Source organism: Chelon labrosus, assembly GCF_963514085.1.
Source record: "Chelon labrosus genome assembly, chromosome: 14".
Classification (NCBI taxonomy): Eukaryota; Metazoa; Chordata; class Actinopteri; order Mugiliformes; family Mugilidae; genus Chelon; species Chelon labrosus.
In genome coordinates, this window is record NC_140347.1 from 14944926 (window position 1) to 14964740 (window position 19815).

Here is a 19815-nt window from a genome sequence, read left to right on the forward strand (position 1 = left end):
CATTAAGACATGGAGTGTAAAATGAAAGGGTTTCTGCTGAGAAAAAGGGTGTATGTGATGATGACGACTTGAGCCTGTATCGGATAAAAAAGCATGAAGCTGGATGGGTGTGTGTGTGTGTGTCTGACATTGTCTGTGTCCTCAGAACTGACGAGAGGCTCCCTGATCCGACTGCAGCAGCCTGACAATAGACGGGTCGCTCTTGGCACCTTTAATGAACTCCTCCAAAGACAATCTACCTGTGGAGCACAGACCAAAAATAAAAAATCTCAGTCACCACCAGCACAGCAGCTCCTCATGTGACATCTGTGGTGTGAGTCACGCAGAAATTATCAACAAAAAAAAAAAGCATCTGATGATCCATTCGGGCTCATGTGGTAAATGTAATCACCGCTGCCCCAGATAAACACAGTATGGGGCAAAGTACACTGTAAAATTAATTAATTATTCATCAATCGGAGCCAGCAGGTGGCGCTGCTGTGCTATTTCCACGTAATTCTGGTCGTTTGTTTTTTCTTTTTTTCTTTAATTAAGTGTGGCTTGGCACTTTGACCAAGGAAGGAATGGGTGATGCATGCAGCATGTTTTTAATCGCACACAAATGCTTAGCTGATCACCAGAACGTGGCGTTAGATTAAAGTGCAGACTATCAGCTTTAATTTGAGAGTGTTCGCATCTCAAATGGAGGAAAGTGTAGCCGGTTTCTAAGGGCTGAATGTTAACTGGATACATAAAAGTAATCATATTTAATATGTTCATATCCTCGAAACATTAAAGAGCTTTGAGTCAAATGTCACTTTTGAGCTTTTTGAATTAAGGGGCTGTGTATAACAATGGTTGTAATCCCTACACATTTCCTCTAATTTCGATGCGCCCACACATTAAAGCTGAGTCTGCAGTTTTAAGCCCGTGGTTGGTTTTGGTGAACATCACAGTCCAAACATATATGGAAGTGTATACGTGAAGGAGATCGTCTCTTAATGGATAAAACTTTACTAGAGTATTTAAAACCCCTAACAAAGAAAGCACTAAGTATTAAAACATACAGCATCCTACACACACTATTATTTAGCATACTGTTGATGGTTTTACAATAACAATAACGTGAAAGTGACGACCTGTATTCCTGCGTCTACATTTTTTTGATGTTTCTACCAGAGAGAGATAGAAAACGAGACGCTGCTTTGTTCAGAGTGACCAACAGCGTTCTGTCACAGATCATCTGTGGAAATCGCATTAGAAAGGAGGGCTAACTGAGTTTTGGAAAGGATTTACCCCTCCACCACTGCCGCCGCCGCTCCAGCTTGCAGGTCTCATCTGCGGGCACCACGTGACGTTATAAAACTTGAGTCTGAGACACAGTTTTGACCTTCAGGCTTCCAGGACCCAGTCTGCTTCAAAACAAACCCGAGCTGCCCGCAGTCCGCCAGGCGAGCAGCTCCCGCATTTCTCACCGAGCCGTGATATGTCAGATACGTTCAGACAGTGGAGATGCTTCGCACCTATCACACGGGTGTAACGTCACCTTTTTCGCTCTAAATGTCAAACCGCCGTCATCGGGGTGCAAAGCAAAGGTGCAAACCGCAAAAAACTGTTGTCTTGTGTCCTTTCTCTGTGACATATTCAGTCCTTCCGGTTACTCTCTGTCATGATTCTGTCCCAATCTGTCCCACGAGAAAAATTCTTTCTGATGGGACTTGTTTTCTTTTCCGATAACAGATTTCATAACAGTGTCCATATCTACGACTTGCTCTAAACTGCGCAGAGCTGTAACTAAGCAGCTACAGATGACATGCTTTCAATATTCACAGTCACTGTCACAGTCGGTTATGATAATCTGTTTATAGACGTGAAACATGCACGTAATGCTTACCATCGTTGTCAATGTCCATTTGTCTGAAGATCTTGTCTGTCCTTTTCTCCGGCGTTGATTCATCCTCAGGCATCTTCATCACAGACGACACCATCTTGTAAATGGCCTACAGAGGAGGGGTAATAATGTTGTGTTGTGATGTGATGTGCATGTTGATTCCGTTGCAAATTACCAAAGATGCAAAACAACTGCTCCCACCTGACGCGCACGTGCTGCCTGAACGCTCTGACCTGTTTTTTTCTTCTGCTGCTGCTGCCACCTGATAATGACAGTGCTCGCTCGCACAACTAAAGATCCCGCTGTTCCCTTCGCGGTAATTCTCTGAATAGGCTTTATATCGGAGGATGCATGGCTACGGTGCGTCTGTTTGTGTGTTATGAGGGCCGCACGGTTTAGTAAAGGTCTCTGGCTCTGACGAGGTGAAGGACGTTTTTAATGAAAAACATTTTACAGTAAGAGAAGAAGTACTGATGCTTTAATGTTGTTTTTTATTTCTTTTTCACATTCGTTTGTGTCCACAAACACACTGCGGGCTGAGACAATATTGATACGGCCCTGCTGGCTGCTCTGCTCACCATATTGGAAGAGTAAATACAGTCGCGGCGATAAGGAAAACAGAAAGGGCAGCCAGCGTGCATGATAGGAAGTGAGAATATCTTATAAATGGAAACAAGCGGACGACTACTAATCCTAAAAACAACCACAAGTAGGAAAATAAAGTCCATACAACATTAGGTTAAGCCTGTGGATTGATAATGTCTTTGAACATATCAATCTTATGGGAGTTTTAAAGGTGCCATGTGTAAGAATTGAGGTAAAAATATCCCAAAAATGAGCTACACGCATCAAAAGAATGAGAAGAAATAAGGGCGATGATGCCATTACAAAAATGACAAGGTATAGTCAGAGCCCGTCTACGGAGAACCTTCCCACTCTCTATTAAGTCCCGTTGTAACGAATTTTGGTTGCAGTTCCACCAGATTTCCACTGGGGGCGATCGCCATGAGTGCAACATGAATGGGACTCTATGGAGCTAAACGGCTAAATGTGTCTCTTTCACCCGATTGTCGTTGAGAAATCTCAGATTTGATTGTAGGTTTTGCAAGTTCAACATGGGTTATAGGTCAAAAGTTGAATGAACGAGAACTTATGTCTTTTCGTTTTCTTACAGGTTGAGTTGTTGTTGCCCATAACACGCTAGCATTGTGCTAATGAACGCTGATTGGTCAGTGAATGACTGATTACGACCAGATCCCGCTTGACGGCATCGTGGCATCCGAAGCGGGACCAGAATGTTAAGGCGGACTTTTTCGCCCAAGTTTTTTTTTTCTCGGCCCGGTCTTTTAAAACAACGAAACAGAAACTCTTCTAGCACGATTATTTACCCGTGTCAGCTGTGTTGTCCATGCCTCGAGAGAAAAGAAAGTGCAGAGCGCGAAAGCACCAAAGCAGTGGCTGAAGGATTGCCGTAAAGCAGTATCTGGTCGTACGATGTGTATGACGTCATTGACATTTTAAAATACTTTTTAAAGCAAAATAAGTGACTCTAAAAAATCTAACACCCAGCAGTGTGTAATTTCTTTGCATCTCCTTTCAAATTCAATATTCAAATTACTGCACAAAAAATTATATCCTGAGAAAAGTGGATTTTGAGGGGTATTGCTCCATAGACCTCCATTCATTCTGCACTCATCCTGAGAGCGCCCTCATATGGAACCAGAGTGGAACTGCAACAGTTCAGAACCCGGAAGTTCAGTGAGAGTGGAACTTCTCCCCTTATTAGACGTTCTCTGGTATAGTGCTGCAGAGATATCAACCTGAATTAGCATGCTAAATTACTAGCTACAGGCCGAAAGGTGTCGTAATACCAGTTTCGGCCATGGGAGGCGGTATGTGGGGCAACATGACCGCCAGCCAAACTGCAATACACGAATAACTCGCATGGCTTGTGGGCGTACTTGAACCTGATGTCAATCGTGTGGAAAGTACAGCCCACTACTACTAGGCCTACATTTCAGTTCAGGGAAGAGAGCGGAAGAATGGCTGAAGCCTTTGGCAAGAGACCCTTACCACCACCACAACCACCCGCTGCAGGGAAAAAAAAACGCGCTCGGAAGCACAAATAAAATCGGATAAAAAAAGGAACAGAACCCGAGTGAATACTGGCACCGCTTTCCATCGCTGGAGACAACTGATGGACATGAAAGAAATGAGGTTCGACTCCGAACTTGCAACATTTCTTTTGGATTGGTAAGTAAGATGCTGTTAGTGTTTCGCTAGAAGTTTGTTTGATATGTTTTGTGTAGTTTTTCGGGAAGTTGTAACATAAAAATGTTTCGAAGGCTGTTCGGTAAACGTGCTAATGTTAGCGATGGCTAACCGTAGCTGTTAGCGTTTGATAGTTAGCTCTACCCACAGATCCGATCCGGTTTTCACCTGTTAGGCTATCTACCAAGCTGATGCTAAAATGTAACATTAGCTAAGAAGCTTGAAATGTCTTCGATGATAACGAACCCCAAATCATGGACGCACGAAACTTAACGGAAAACATTGCAAGGTGTAATGAGACCGAATGTTTTTGGTGACTAATGATAACTTACTTAATCGCTAGAAGAGGTATTGCTAATGAAAATCGAACTTGATATACATAAAAGATCATTATAGGTCCCGTGAGAATCAGAGGCGGTTATGTTGCCCGCATACCGCCTCCCATGGCCGAAACTGGTATTACGACACTTGGATATTTTTACCTCAATTCTTACACATGGCACCTTTAATGGCTAACTTTCACAGTTTTTGGGGGGGTGAAAATCTGTAAAGCACAAAACTAGTGAACTCAATACTTCACCGCTGTCTAATATCACCTAAACTCTAAGGTTGATGTGACTCTGACTCAGACTGGATGAGAGGCCCATATGCACCTCCATCCCGTACTATGAGTCATACAGTGCAGCACGTCCTCACCTGAACTATCTCCAGCATCTCCGCCCGGCTGATGTACCCGTTCCCATCCAGGTCGTACATGCTAAAGGCCCAGCGCAGCTTCTGCTCCAGCCCGCCCCGGGACGTCACGCTCAGGGCGATGATGAACTCCCTGAAGTCGATGGTGGCGTCGCCGTTGGTGTCGAACGTGCGGAAGACGTGCTCGGCGAACTTCGAGGCGTCTCCGTAGGGGAAGAAGTTGGCGTAGATCTTCTTGAACTCCTCCACGGTCAGGTGTCCGGTGGGACAGTCCTTCAGGAAGCCGCGGTACCACTCCTGCAGCTCGTGGTCGGTGAACTCCGTGTTTTCTCTCAGGTCGTTGAGGACCTCGGGCCGCAGCTTGCTGTTCTGTTTCCCCATGATGCGACGCTTTGCGCAGGCAGGCAGGCAGGCAGGCAGGCAGGCAGGTAGCCGGGGCTGGAGTTTCCGCCTTCTCTTTTCACTTCTCCACTCTCCCTTTTGCTTTTACTCTCCACGTCAGCTTCCTCTGCTCCTACAGGGGACCAACAATCCTCATTAACATCCTTGGGTGAACATCATAAATGATTCATTGCTAATAATAATAATTCCTCTCAGTTTGTAGCAGTGTTTCGTCATAACACATGTCCTAAAGATGCTTCTCAGTCAACCAAGCTGAGGGACAATATCTGGGTAGCTGAGACCGTGTCCATGCAGATAACAAAAAAAAATAAAAATAAAATTACAACTGAGATATCACACTGTGTGTGTGTGTGTAGCGGGGGGTGTGGCCTGGTCTCCGTGGATACAGTATTAATGCGCTGGCGCTGTGATAATTTATCGACCCTTCCCTGCATGGTGGAGGGACAAGTGTCCCGGGGCATTGTAATTCTCAATAACACCACTTTCTAAAAGGTCAGGCTGATACTGACTGTGGTTATTGGGAAGGCCAGACGTTCAGCCCAACAACAATAATCCCCACTTCCACCGGAAAACGGATTAAATGAATGAATGAATGAATGAATATTCCAATTGATCTCAAGCAGCAGGTTGATTAAACAGAAAGACGAATGGTGGCTTAAAAAAACGCTAAAGCATTTGACCACCTGGTCCTATTCACCTTTTGGTTCCTGAGGTTAGTCTAAATTCAGTTTCCATGGTTCTATTCCACAAAATCTCTTTATTCATGCGTGCAGGGGGGTATTCATGATTGGCGATACGAGGCCGCATAAACACAACACATCCAGAATGAAACCCATAATAGCATAATAACTATTAGATGGGACGTGAGCGTGACTGTCACCAGGCAGAAAGGTTACGACACTCGCGGGGAAAATGTGCGGCGTTAAGTTAACAAGGTGCGTCGGTGGCGGATTTCTTTTCCCAGATTAGAGGAGAGAACATCTGTTTCTTGTGCGAAGAAAAGCGTTATGAAGGATAAATAAATCCGAGAGCAGGGCGTGTGCCGCTGCGTGACAGAATAAGAAAAGTGGACTGTCAAACAGAAAGTAAAAACAAATGACTGATTGTGGTTTTTCTGGAGAAGCGAGGAGGAATCTGGCCAAAACCTGAGCTAATATTCTCTTACATGCATCTGGTAAAGCGTGAGTGGGAGGGACAGAAAGAGAGATGTGTGTGTGGGGGTAGGGAGGAAGAAAGAATGGAAAAAAGTATGACACATAGAAGAAAAACTATTTCCAGCCATGCAATGTGAGCTGCTTCGCTAATACCAGAAGTTCAATTACATAATAACCCTTCTGAATAACACCTCCACGGCTCCGCGATACCTCTAACAAATTGATGGAGGAGAGAGAGAGATGTATTATCTACATATTCTCCCTCTTACAATTACTGAGATCCCAGCGCTCCTGTCTTAGAGCGATTACATCTGGCGGGGAACAAGTGAGAGCAGCGTGAATCTGGATGAGGTCTTTTCTGTACGCCGATGCCCCCACTTCTTGTGATTGTCACACAGGTTTAATTTCCTGCAGATTTTATGAATCACAGTCGCAGAGTAACGCGAGAAAGGGGCTAGTGACGCAAACCCTTAAAGCTCAGGCTCACGGATGAGAGAGAGAAACGAATTACAGCTGGCGCGCACGACACGTTCATGTAATTAACTTGTTACTCCAATTCTCTTCTAGCATAGAATCTAGGACTTGAGATTTCGAAAAATCCAAGATGTAACGGGCCAATCACGAGTCGGTGGGCGGGCTTAACATGATGGCGACTGACCTGCGAGAGAACTGTGGCTGTCTCCTTGTTGAGCTTTACCGTCTTCTTCCAGGACGAAGGCAGAAGCATCAAACGAGGTGAAAATCATTATAAATCGGGTCATGTCGAGAGCTGTAGTTACACGAAGGGAGTTTTGGTCGGTTCTGTACGCGCCAGCATGCGGGACTTGTAGTTCGTTTAATTACGTATTTTCCATAGCGTTTTACTTAACTATCTTGCGACAAACTGTGACATTCTTGACATGTAAAATCATTTTTTTATTCTGAAAAACAACATATGTATAATCCAAGGCACAAGTCGATCGGGACCAGAAAATAATTTATCTTTCGCCGTAGACTGCCGTTCATATTTTTTCGAAAGATAGGTCCCATGGAGGCAACCGGAAGGGGCGGGACTTCGGCTTTCCATAAGTTCCGTGAATACCGTAGAACTACCAGAGCGATGGCTGCTGCTAGCGAACAACTTTCTTTCGAATCCGGCTTTGGCCGCCACTCTGAAAAGACTTGAAGTTAAGCTTTTCTCTGAGAAAGGAACTCTCTTTTCCGTCGCTCTGACTACGTCACCTTCTTCGTTGCTCTGATTGGTTGTGGCGCTATCCTATTGCGTGGAGAGGGAGTTTGAAAGACAACCGTTTATCCCACCCCTCCGGTTGAGCCCTGTCTATGGAGAGTGCCCAGACCCTACATTTAATGTGGGTCTGGCTCGTCAGGCTAATTCTCTTCTTCATGTGTAATGGATTAGAAAACCAGGCATTGTCTGACATAAAGAATTTCAATCACAAACGGAGGCTTCACCTGAGAGTTACCTTTCCCATCGTGGGACATGAATGCTCCAAGTACTTGCAGTTTAAGACTTTTCCCACAAAAAGTGAAAGTTAGGATTGATCGTGTGAGTATCTCATGTATAACTGAGACCAAAGCGATGGATGGAGTGACTATTAAATCAACAAAAAGCAGCATTTTAATTTTAAAATAGCAGGAGTTTGTGGTGTCTACGGTTGTCAGCGTTACAAAGGAGCATACTGTCCTGTCTGATGACTCTGATTCAACTGGTCGCAGCATAAATCTCACGCCGTCCCACGGGCTTGAACGCAGTCTTTCCGCTCCAACATGCAACAGGATGAGGAAGCGGCAGCACCTTCCACACACAGCTCTGGGTCACATGGACTTTTCCAGGGACAGCTCAGCGCACAGCCTGAGCAGCAGCAGACATAAATATGGGTGTTGCTGTTTCCCTCAAACTGACAAAGCCACACGAAACCCAACAGATTCCTGGCTGCAGGGAAGAAAAGTGCTACCCTGACGTTTTCGAGGAGCTCGGAGGCCAAATTAAGAGTTTACATCCGAGAGGAGACGCTCATTAAAACAGTGTGTACTTCAGCGAAGAGACTGTTCGCTGTGATAACTTACATGAGGCTGTGTGGATTGCAAAGGAGACTCCAGTGACCTCTGAAATATGCTCATTAAAGTCATAAACAACCATTTCCCAAAAGCAATTAAGGATTACGCATAATCGCTTAACGTCTCTTTAAATTTGATTAAGCAGACTTCTCTGCAAGATTTAAGTCTGAACAGCTGGTCTTGGAATCGTTAATTTAACCACAAACAAAATGTCACTGGTCATTTGTTTACCTTCTGCACTGTCGGACATTATTACGCTGCTATTTTTCGGATAACTAACCGTATGTTGTACTTAGAAATCCAGTTCCTATTTATGCTTTCATTTATGCCTGCAGAATGTTTTTAAAAAGTCACGAGGCAATGAAGGAATACATTCTGCAGTGCAATATCTCTGACATAAGAACTTCTTTGCAGAAAAAAAACAAAATCATGTTCTTCCTCCCTTGACTGATGGAGTAAACGCGGAGTAAGTTTGCAAGCTGCACACAGCCCTGCATCGCTTGATACACAACAGCCGCTCGGGGGGTTTTTTGTGTTTGTAATTCCCATCGATTACACAGCAACAGTCTCTCCCCTTGTCCTCAACCTCCACAGCCGTCCCTGTTCTGTTCTGTTACAGTCCTGCCTAATGAGACTGTTTCACACAAGCTCCACCACAGCAAGTCCCCCTACACCCCCTCCCCAAGGCTACAGTGGGGGTTCTCGTAAACCTCTGACCGGGTTTCATTGCTGTTTGTGATCCTTAGGCCCACCTCATTTCCTGTTTAATGCTGTGTCACAACAAAGACAACCTTTATTCTTTGACCAGATGCTCGTTACTACATGTACAGCAGAGGAGAAAGAACGTGAAAAGATAATTGGTGATGGTATGTTTTTAGATACATATACATGTACTTGTATGCACATGTGTGGAGACGGGGAGCCCAACTCCCTGTACATCCACAAGGCTTGATACACAGCTGATGGAGCTCATTATACTTCTAATAGAAGTAGTAAACACAAACACCAAAACACCATCTGATTGTTTAACCCTCCTATTGTCTTTGGGTCAACTTGACACGACTTCAAAACTGTTGTAAACTGTCATAACTTTGGTTTTCTTCCATATAATTGCCTGAAATTTACATGGATGCTCCCCTGCTATGCTCTTTACAGTAGGGTTTAATCTGATCAAGACTATCTCCCGATTCCCGGGAAAGGTTATGACGGGAAACGGGAAATATATATTTATTTATTTTTACACGTGCGCTTCTATTGTTGTCTTACGTTAACGTTGAATTCAGTGCAGCAGTAGGCTATAGCCTAGAAATCCACGCACCCTAGCGGCAGCAAATGCCATTTGCAGCAGTAGGCTACCAACCTCCTAATGATGTCTGCCGCCAGCTTTGTTAGGCCGTAAGGTGAACCCTGTTATCGTTTCATCCCGCTCCACATAGTTCATAAAACATAACGAGTCATGCTAAGCTACCCAAAAAAAGTTCGTCGCAAAAATTCCAGTCGATTGCCGATGCGTCTATGTTTTATGCAGAACTAGTTTCTTCAGAGCGTAATAAGATCATGGACGCGAGTGGTGGCACGGTTGGTCACGTGATCGTTCTACACCAATACGGCAGACAGGCTGTCACGCACGCAGCTCACTTGATCACGCAGCAGAATTGATCGTTGCAAACTTTGTTGATATGGACATAAACTGTGTTTCTTGCCCTGATAATGTTACAAATAATATAAAACATGCTGGGAACGCATATTTGAATGATATCGATACATTACTTGGGCAAAAACAACAACAACAAAAAATAGCTGTTTCCCGGGATTCCCGGGAAATGGGTCGTCTCTTCCCGGGATCTGATTCATCTAATTTTCGGGAAAAATTGTTAAATTATGTGTGTTTTATCAAAATTTATAACACCGGTTGTCGCTGCTTCCCGGGTCAATTTAACCCGGTCATATTTAGTGGTGCAATGTGAAAATCACACTGTTGTGGTTTTCAGCACAATTAACACACACACACACACACACATCCACCTCCACCCCCACACTCCCCCCTCACAAAACCAAAACCACACACATATACACGTACACACACGTATAAACACGCACACACACATGCAGTGTAATATTTCCAGTCTCTGATGTCCATTCGGCCTCCAGACGACACCAAATGTCAAAGCTAAACATTTGTGAACACGTTAATTTCACACCTGTGATCTGTTTTTCTCCAATTCTGGACAAGATGACTATAAACAACAAACTGAGATTACAAATACAGCGTCCTCTGGGAATGTCACATTTCACTCTGAGACAGCGTGATGAAGAGGAGACATTCTCTTGTCTCCTACTGACCCAAAGACAGAAAAAAAATGTGCTTCTCATGGGCATTCTGCGTTGGGACACTGCTTTTAGTAGCACCATGGAGGACAAAAAGATCCTCCTTGATTATGACAAGAACAAGAGGGAGTCCACAACCTGATTTGTTGTTTATTACTTTTGCTGCAGGTCACCAGTGTCTACAGCTGTAAACGGACTGTCCCTCACCCTCACACACACGCTTGCACTGTATTTCTGTGTTTATTATTTTATAAAGAAGATCAAAGAAAGAGTTTTTAAAATAAATGCTGCACTTTGCAAATTATATTTCTTTACTCTCTTATTTATAAAAAAAACAAGTGCATCAGTTAATTTTGACCTTGGGGTATCCTGACTAATGCTTTACATATAATAATCAGTAGTTATGCCAAATAACTAATAATATCTTGTGTATTAGGTTTATTTTCATAAATACAGGTCTAAAAGAAGTTTAAAATGTGTGCTAATGACTTGTCATGAAGTAGGCCAAAAAATATGTAACACAGAATGGTGTGATCATTTTAGACATTGTCCTCCCGGGACAACAGGTGTGACTATTTGCTGCCATTAAAAAAATTCGTACTTTTTTGTAAATTAGGTGTATCGCACCATAAACTACAAAACTAAATATAAAATTCATGTTAATGTGTTGGAAACAAGTTCAATAAAAAGGTGAAACAACAAAAAATTAAAAAAATAATAAATGTATACATCATGTTTTATAAGACAATAGGAGGGTTAAGTAATCATTAAAGGAAAAAGGTCAACGTTTCAACTTCCAAATTCGAGGTTTTCCTAGTCTTGTCGATGATCGCACATTAATGTTTGACAGACATTTGGAAATGGCACCACGTCCGGGACATTTTCAGATTAAATTTCCGACCCCAGTTAATGACAATCACAAAAACCAGAGTTTGTAAATCGCTTTTGATTCCTCCGCCTCCCATTTCCTTAATGTCACAGAGGTCACATCGAACGTTTCCCATCATTAACTCGGCACAAACGCGACGGAGAACATGTTTATCGTGCTCTCTGCGTAGTGCCTCCTCTAAATGGAATGTAATTCAAACAAACTGATATGGTCCGGTGGACGGAAAGAAAGCACACTTCCTATTTTAGCGCTGTGTGTGTGTGTGTGTGTGTAACCTGCTGTGCCGTGGATGAGCAGAGCAGCACTGTAGCTGAAGTGCCGTGCGCTACTGGTAACTGCATCAGGTGCACGAGGAGTTGGATTCACGAAGAGCAAAAAAAAAAAAGAAAATGAGCTCTCCAGTTATTTTCGTTTTCAGGCACTGCTTCGTGGCCGTCTTTCTGAACTCGTGTCAGGGAAAATCATGCAGAGGATCAGGGTGAAGTCCCCAGACACACCAGTAGTCAAGGCAACAGGGTAGTAGTGCTATGGCGTATGAGAGGGAGGCAGTGTAACTATCAATCTGGGGGCACTCGCAGGGCAGGAGATATATCGACCCTCAAGAGAAAGAATTTTTTTTTCAAATCAAATGGTTTGGTTGTTCAGTCTCCTCTGCATCATGCTCATTGCGTGTTACTAGTTTTTTTAAGCTGTGAGTTTGTAACGGCAAAGCCCACTCACCAGTTGCTTATTGGATTTTGGATGCACGCGTTTCACATATTATCAAAAGCTGTGAAATAAGATTAAAAAAAAAACAACACAGCAACAATAGTGTTGAATAGTAGCAGCAGGACAGGGGTGGCAAACTGAATATGAAAGAAGGGGGGGATGGAGGGTTGCATAGAAGATGATGGAGCGCAAATCATCAGCTGAACTGTTTTAAGTGGCAAACAAAATGCGACGTAAAATATGTTGTCATAATATAGAAGAAAGTCATAATGAAGTTTATCGTCGAGCTCTATTTTGTCTAAAACCGTGCATTTATAACCCACTTGACTGGTCATCAGTATGTAGAGTTGTACCGACACGTGTTCCTATTATTTTGACAACCCCATTTTAGCCTGTGGGCTAGGGTAAATAACAGAAACACTTGGGGTGCTTAATTCAGCTAACAGCATCACGAAGTACACCCTCCGAAATGATCGTGCAGTTGAATCACCACCGTTCTGAATGAAAAGAGTCATGAAAAGAGATTTTGTGCATCACTGTTACATTACAATACATTTGTTTTACCAGTATACCTACTGTTTTTTGTAAGTAAATGGATTTTATTACTGAATATATGTGAGCAAGCTTAGTTTACGGTATGTTTCAAGCTACTTGCAAAGCTAGCCAGCTATAAGTGTACTGTTACAGTTTATATTTGTAGACATTTTTAATACTCTTTGCAGTAGAGCGAAAAGGGTATGCGTGATTCAATTATTAACTTATTAAAAAGACTGATTTTGAGTCTTGTTTGATTTACTTGTATCAGTATATAGGACAAATAATTGCAATAAAAATAAATGTGGTATACTGCCGACAAAATGTCCCAATACTAAAAATACAAAAAAAATAGTTTACCTTATAATCAAAGCTACCCACATAGCAGAGACATTTGGCCCAGATCTGGTTTGAAGACGGCCCACTTATCAAATTAGACCTCTGGGCCACTTAAAGTTAAGTCTTCAATATTTTTAGGTGAGTTGTTGTTGTTTAACATCACAGATTTATATAAAAATAAACCTCAAACTGTTACACTACATTTTTTAAAACACTTTCTAGTATAAGTGACATATGGGTGATTTAATTATGAGCTTATTACATAGATTGATAAGTATTTGCTAAAGTGATTGTGTACAAATCGTTGCATTAGACTGTTTTATATATTTCTATGCACTTATATTTGCAATAATGTGACAAACTATAATGAAATACTGTGACAGTAACTGACAATACATTGTACTGCACAAACAATTTTATCTATAATTATATTATAAACTCATAATATGCTATTAAACATTTGTTATGTTACATTTAAAACACGTATTCACGCTTTGTTTACAGTATTTTTTTTTAGCAGAACTAGCTAGCTAAAAATCTGTCAGGCTAATATTTTTGCAACAGTTTCCAGTGGAGGTGTGATATGGGCGAGTCTGTCTGTATGGGTGTAGTCCTTGAATCAGCCTCCTCCGTCTTGGCAAATTAAACCACTGTGGATTTTACAAATAAATAAATAAATAAATAGCACTAATGTTAAAACAAACTCATGTAAACTTACCTCTTTAAAGAGACTTCCGGTTGAAAAAAGTCCACTTATTTCACTTTCCCACTTTACGGCGTCACCAACTGCCCAAACTTAACCGTTAACTTACAGCAGTTTAAACGTCTAACCACCTCTTCCTCCTGATGAGACGACACGAGACAAACTCAAGATGTTCCGAGTGACACTTTCGACGAGAAAATACAGAAAAGTACCGTTTTTTTGTTTTTTTTTTAGTTTTTTACGATAATGTTTTTCTTTCAAAGCTGTCTTTCTATTTTGTCGCTCCTGCCTCCAGTTCCCGGCGTAGCGGCTTTTATCATTTAGCGTAAGATGTGGCACAGAGCTCGGTTTTCATCCGACTCGACCATTAACTACAAAGGGGATGCATTTCTCTTCTTGTTTGCGATTAAAATTACCCAGTTTGACTCATAAAGTTTCCACAACAGTGTATAATAACTCCTACGCTAGTAGATGCCTGAATTAATTACGCTAATGTCTAAAATGTATTTACAGTATGATTTCTTGACGTTCTGACAATTTAAACTCCCCCCGAGAGCGCCGGATGGTCCAGCCCACACTCGCTTCTTCCATCGTAGAAACAGTCGCAGCAGCGTCCTGTGGAAAATTATCACAGGAGACTATTATTAGCGCAATATCTAAAATAAACGGTTCATATTTGAAGGGAAAATTTTGAGACTTAGATAAGCAAACAGCATGTGCACCAAATCCCGTATATCATTCTGCAGAAATCAATTAAAACATGTTAAATGTAACAAAAAAATAACAGCAAAGCAATTAAAGAATAAGTTAGTGCATCATATTACTGATTATTTCACTGGCATATTTTTGTTATTCAGATATAAGCGTACAATGTGGTTTTCTTCTTGCACCAGTGTTGATATAAGACCTACTTGTTAGAAAATCCTTTTAAATAAACTCTATGAACACCAACATCATTACACCAAGTGTATTTAATCCATCAAAAGTTCTATCAAAGTGGTAGCAAAGTTTCTATTTTCACAATAAAGCACTGGTAATCAAGCTTCTTTCGTATTTTTTCCTGTCTCCTCTCTAAGCTCTTTACTACGGATGTCAATCAGCACCTATGACCGCAACTTCATCTTCTGTAGGATAAAGTGACACTAGAAGCTGGATGGTGTGTATGTCAGCGTTTCAGTGAGTGGTTAAATAATTAACTGTACGTGTGTGTGTGTCTTCCTGAAGCCTGACACCTGTTTCTATAAGCACATGGAGTGTTTATCTGGCCTTCCGAGTGAGAGGGGCGGTGTGGGTTTGAGGCAGTGATAAAGTAGTCTGGGTCTTGCTTTTGTTGCTATTGCCAATTTGCAACCCAATACTGACACAAACCTGTGTGTCGTCTCCCGGCGATGCGGATGAAAAAGATGCTGCGGGGGCTGCATGTCGCAGAGGCTCGGCATAAGGCCACCACAGGTCAAATCATTTCAGTAAAACAACATTTTAGGACCGCAATTAATTGATCTGCATGCACATTGTTAAGAATATAGACCAGAAGACGGCTGATTAAAGAAGAATAGGCTTCAATTTAGGTTTGAGAAAAGTGGTTTGACAGGAAACAATATATACTGACTGCTATTTCTCACTGGGAAGAAACATTGTGCATAAACAATCTTGTGGAAATTGCAAAATTTATAGATTTTAAATGTTGACAGTAATAGAGAGGACCAATAAAATCCATCTATGTGAAAGTCAAATCAAGTATTACCACATTTCTAATACATTTTGATGTATTTATCTATCTGTAAGTTTAAATTTATCTCATCTGAAAAGTGTCAGTATCCTGTCTCCTGTTTCATTCTGTAGAAATGTAATGATCCACTAGAGGCCACTAGTGGTCCTCCAATCAGCTGGTGATTAGTTGTTATAAGTCTCTCCTAAAGCTTGAACCTAGCTGATGGGTGGGCTTTACAAGACCAGACAGGTCTGTTTATTTGTGCCAAGGGTGTCTACGGCCATAGTCCCCTTCTAGCTAATTATTAAAGAGCATTCTGTATTTTGAAGTAGTGGTGCCATGCAGCATTATTTCTTCCTTCTGCTTGTTTTTTACAGGATATTACTCCATGCTGTGGCTTAAAAACACAAATTATATTTCAGTCTATTTACGGTCGTGCCTTCAGAAACATGCCTACAATCATAAATGACATACACAGATGTTATGGAAGTTTCCTTCTGTAGGTAAAGGAAAGTTTTCATAGGAATGAGAACAAAAGAAAAAGTGTTAGGGAAAAAAATCCAATACTTATTTCCTTTTTTGCTAACAAGAGTAAATAAAACGTTACTGGTTAAACTTTTGTTTTTTCTGTGTCTTACCACGATATCAAACAGCAAACAAACTGTGAACAGTCCACTTTTCATGACCTCAATTTAGTTCACATGAATTCACTCCAGAAAAAAAAAAAAATGAGGTCACCTTTACTGGAGACTGAAAAAACAAAGCGATGAGTTTATCCTTCAGAAGTTTATTTTACTTATAGACTCATTAGAAGGTTTGTCCACACACAGAGCAAGAGTCCATTCAGAAACCCTTATTTTTTTTAAACACTACTTTGCTGTGTGATGCGTTATGTTTCATATAGGATGTGTACGAAAGGATTATATTAACTGATGTGTATTTTGTTGACCCTCTATCGCTCATCCTATGTACATTTAACCTTTTGCATGTTTTTGTAAGAGACGGACACCGCAGCCGGAGAGGCGGCACACTCCTCAGATATCGATCTGTTTTGCTTTACATTGAACAGAGTGAGGGCCATTGCTCCCCTCTATGGTCCTCAGTCAACATTTAAGGAACACACGTCACCGAAATCAAGGTTTAACTCCTTTAAACAGCTGTACAGTTCACTTTATCACCGCAGGATAAGTCACCCTGCAGAGTCCAGGGTACACAGAGACTATCAGGTGCAGCAGAGGACAAGTTGTCTTCCCAAAAAGCAAGAGTTAAGACCAAAAACATGATTCATGAGGACACAATGCCATTGACCTTTGACCTTCAGCTGCCAAATTCAAATAAGTTCATCCATGTGTCCGAGAGGACACATATGTCAAATTTGAAGAAAATTCCTCAAGGTGTTCCTGAGAATTCAACATCAAGAGTTGAGTTCAGCGGTACCTCATTCTTGAAAGTTCACCTTTGCGTGAGTGTCTGTGCCAGATTGAAGTAATTCCATCTAAGGGTTTATTAAAAAAAAAAAATGTTCAAAATAATATTATGGATGGGCGCACAGATGGACAGACCTTCCAAAAACAATATGCCTCTGGCCGTGGCTGCCGCCGACGTGCAGACATAAAAATGAGTGACTTCATCATTTCTTTTAACCTATTTGGAGAATATGAAAACTCTGATGGAGCGGCTAAGAAAAGAGAACGGCAGATTTTTGGCCTCCGTTGATGGTGCACACCTCACTGCACATTCTTGAACGCCATTTTAAATTAGGCAGCAACCTCGGGCAGAAAAATGAAGGGATGAGGCTAAAGTGACCACTCTGTAACTGAATCATTCCTCATAGACAGTCCATGTTAAAATGCTAAACTTTACAGTAGAAACAAACATGTTTAGGTCTCTTTGGCTAATTTATACGATTTTGTTAAATGTAACTCATTAATTTAAATAGTTTTAAGTGTGCTCCACTGAAGAAATACCTTGTCAGTGTGATGCAACTCATTGACTGCAGCCTATTGAATCTTTTGCTTGACGTTTGGATGAGGAGTCCCTGAGAAAGCTGCAAGCTGCAATCGATTCAATCCTAACAGGCACGTTTGGAAAAGACTCTGCACCAGTAAAAAGAATACATTTTTATTTTGCAGTCTTATTATTGCACACTATCAACGGGACCTCTTAGAAATTATCAATGATCTCTTTGATTTTAACACACCCCACCGAATTTGTGCATGTTAGCCCTACAAAGTATGGTCAGGTTAATTTAGGTGTTATCTGTGATATTAGTAATATTCTCCTTTGCTTCAAATTGGTCATTGGCAGAAACGTATCAGAAATTTCTTGGACGTGTTAGGCTGCAGATAGTGGAATCATGTAATATACTGATAAGATACACGGGCTGTAAAACCTGCAGCTGTCTTTTCATGTTTGCTCTACTTCACTTTTTATTGTCATGTGTTGATAGTGGCACTGCTGAGTAGACTTTCCAAGATGCTTCTTTGTGTGCTGTACTCTAAATGAACGCACTGAAATGCCTTGACACTGTAGGGTTACAGTTTATTACATAATAGATTTTTTTAGGAGTATGGAGGTCTATGTGGGTTTGACTCGCTATTGGAATCAGCTTCAAGTGGCCATTTGTGGAACTGCAGCAGTTTCCCCTGGTGGCCCTGGATGTTACTGATTTTCCCGGGGATACTGGCAGCTCTCTCTTGCGAGTTTGGCGCCAAAGTCTGCACAGTTCGGTACCCAGAGTGGAGCCACGAGATACCGATGACCCGAATACACTTTCGCCAGACTCACTCATGTTTTTGTTTAATACTATGCTCTAACCTCCACCTCCACCAGTTACGAAGAAATGTTGGATTATACACTGTACTGTACAATGTAGAAAATTCTCAGGGGCACAAATACTTTTAAGCAGCACTGTAATCAGTGAGGCCTTCTGAGGTAAGAAAAGAATGAAAAAAAAAAAGGTTGAATCCAACCTCCAAAGTCCAATCACGAGCTAAATGTGTATACGCTTTACTGTACATGCCCTATATGTTCTGTACAGTACACTGTAAACACCATGTGTGAATAGTGCTGTCAGCTTGCAAGAGGCAATGTGGACGTTCCACTGGAAGGACAATTAGTGTGTGTGTTCTTGTGTGTTGGTTGACATGGGTAGGTCCTGTAATTACAAGGAACCTTTCTACATTTCAAACAAATGCAAAATTCATTTTCAGTCAGTAAAAGCATCCCTGAGACAATACTAAGAATTGACACTAATTGACAATAATTTACCACACTCCGGCTTCCTCCCACCGTCCAAAGACATGCTCATCAGGTTAGCCCTCATGTTAGCCCTGTGATAGACTGGCGAACTGTCCAGGGAGGGGCCTCTGTTGATCATCCCATAGATACTTGATCAGTTTGGGATCTAGCGAATTTGGAGGCCAACACCTTGTGCTGTTTTTTGTCTTTTTTTAGTTGTTCCTAAAGCGTTTTTGTGTGCGTACCTGTATTAGGCTGCATCCTGCTGGGGAAGGCAGCTGCTATCAAGGAGTTTTCCCAGAAGAACATTGTATTGTCACAAGATGGTCAGTGTTATTTACTTTTCCTGTCATAATGTTGTGGCTGGTGCGAGGACTCATGCACATGTGAATCCTTTGTCTTTTAGGCATTCTCTATGTTCTTGCTGCACATGTTATACCTATGTGTCGGTTATCTGAAGTTTGGTTTGGTCTAAAGTGCTATCTGTCCATCTCTGATAAAGCTGTAGATCAATATAATTTCTAGCTAACATGGTTTATGACACAATGATGCCCTGTGAATGACTTCATTGTGTCTGGACTTTCAGCCAATGTTTGCTCAAGCTGACTGACTAATGGGTCTGTAAACAGGGTTAACCTGCAACAAACTACATCATGCAGTTAACAGTGCTGCAGGTTTTACAGGTTTGTTTGTTTGTTAACCACACTGATCGATGCATTTTCAATATATGCAGGAAACAACACATACGTGTAGATGATGGTATTTTTTTAAAAATCCATATTGCTTTATCATTTCTGGTCAACTGTAATCTAATGCGTATCCTTATTTGTAGTCCACCACAATCACAAACACAAACATTTGTCCGGCAAATTTTTTTATGTTGCTGTCAGGGAAATGCTGTCACATTTTTCAGGA

The 19815-nt window shown here is 41.6% G+C and overlaps 1 protein-coding gene across 1 annotated transcript; it reads right to left on the reverse strand.

The window, feature by feature from the left end:
• Window positions 1-4: 4 nt before the first annotated feature.
• On the reverse strand, window positions 5-14295 carry hpcal1 (hippocalcin-like 1). Its single transcript, XM_084560262.1, has 4 exons — window positions 13965-14295; window positions 4838-5348; window positions 1874-1979; window positions 5-239 (listed from the first exon to the last, which is right to left on the reverse strand). The coding sequence occupies exons 2-4, from the start codon at window positions 5213-5215 to the stop codon at window positions 142-144; spliced, it is 582 nt and encodes a 193-aa protein (XP_084416388.1). The 5' UTR covers window positions 5216-5348; window positions 13965-14295; the 3' UTR covers window positions 5-141.
• Window positions 14296-19815: the final 5520 nt, after the last annotated feature.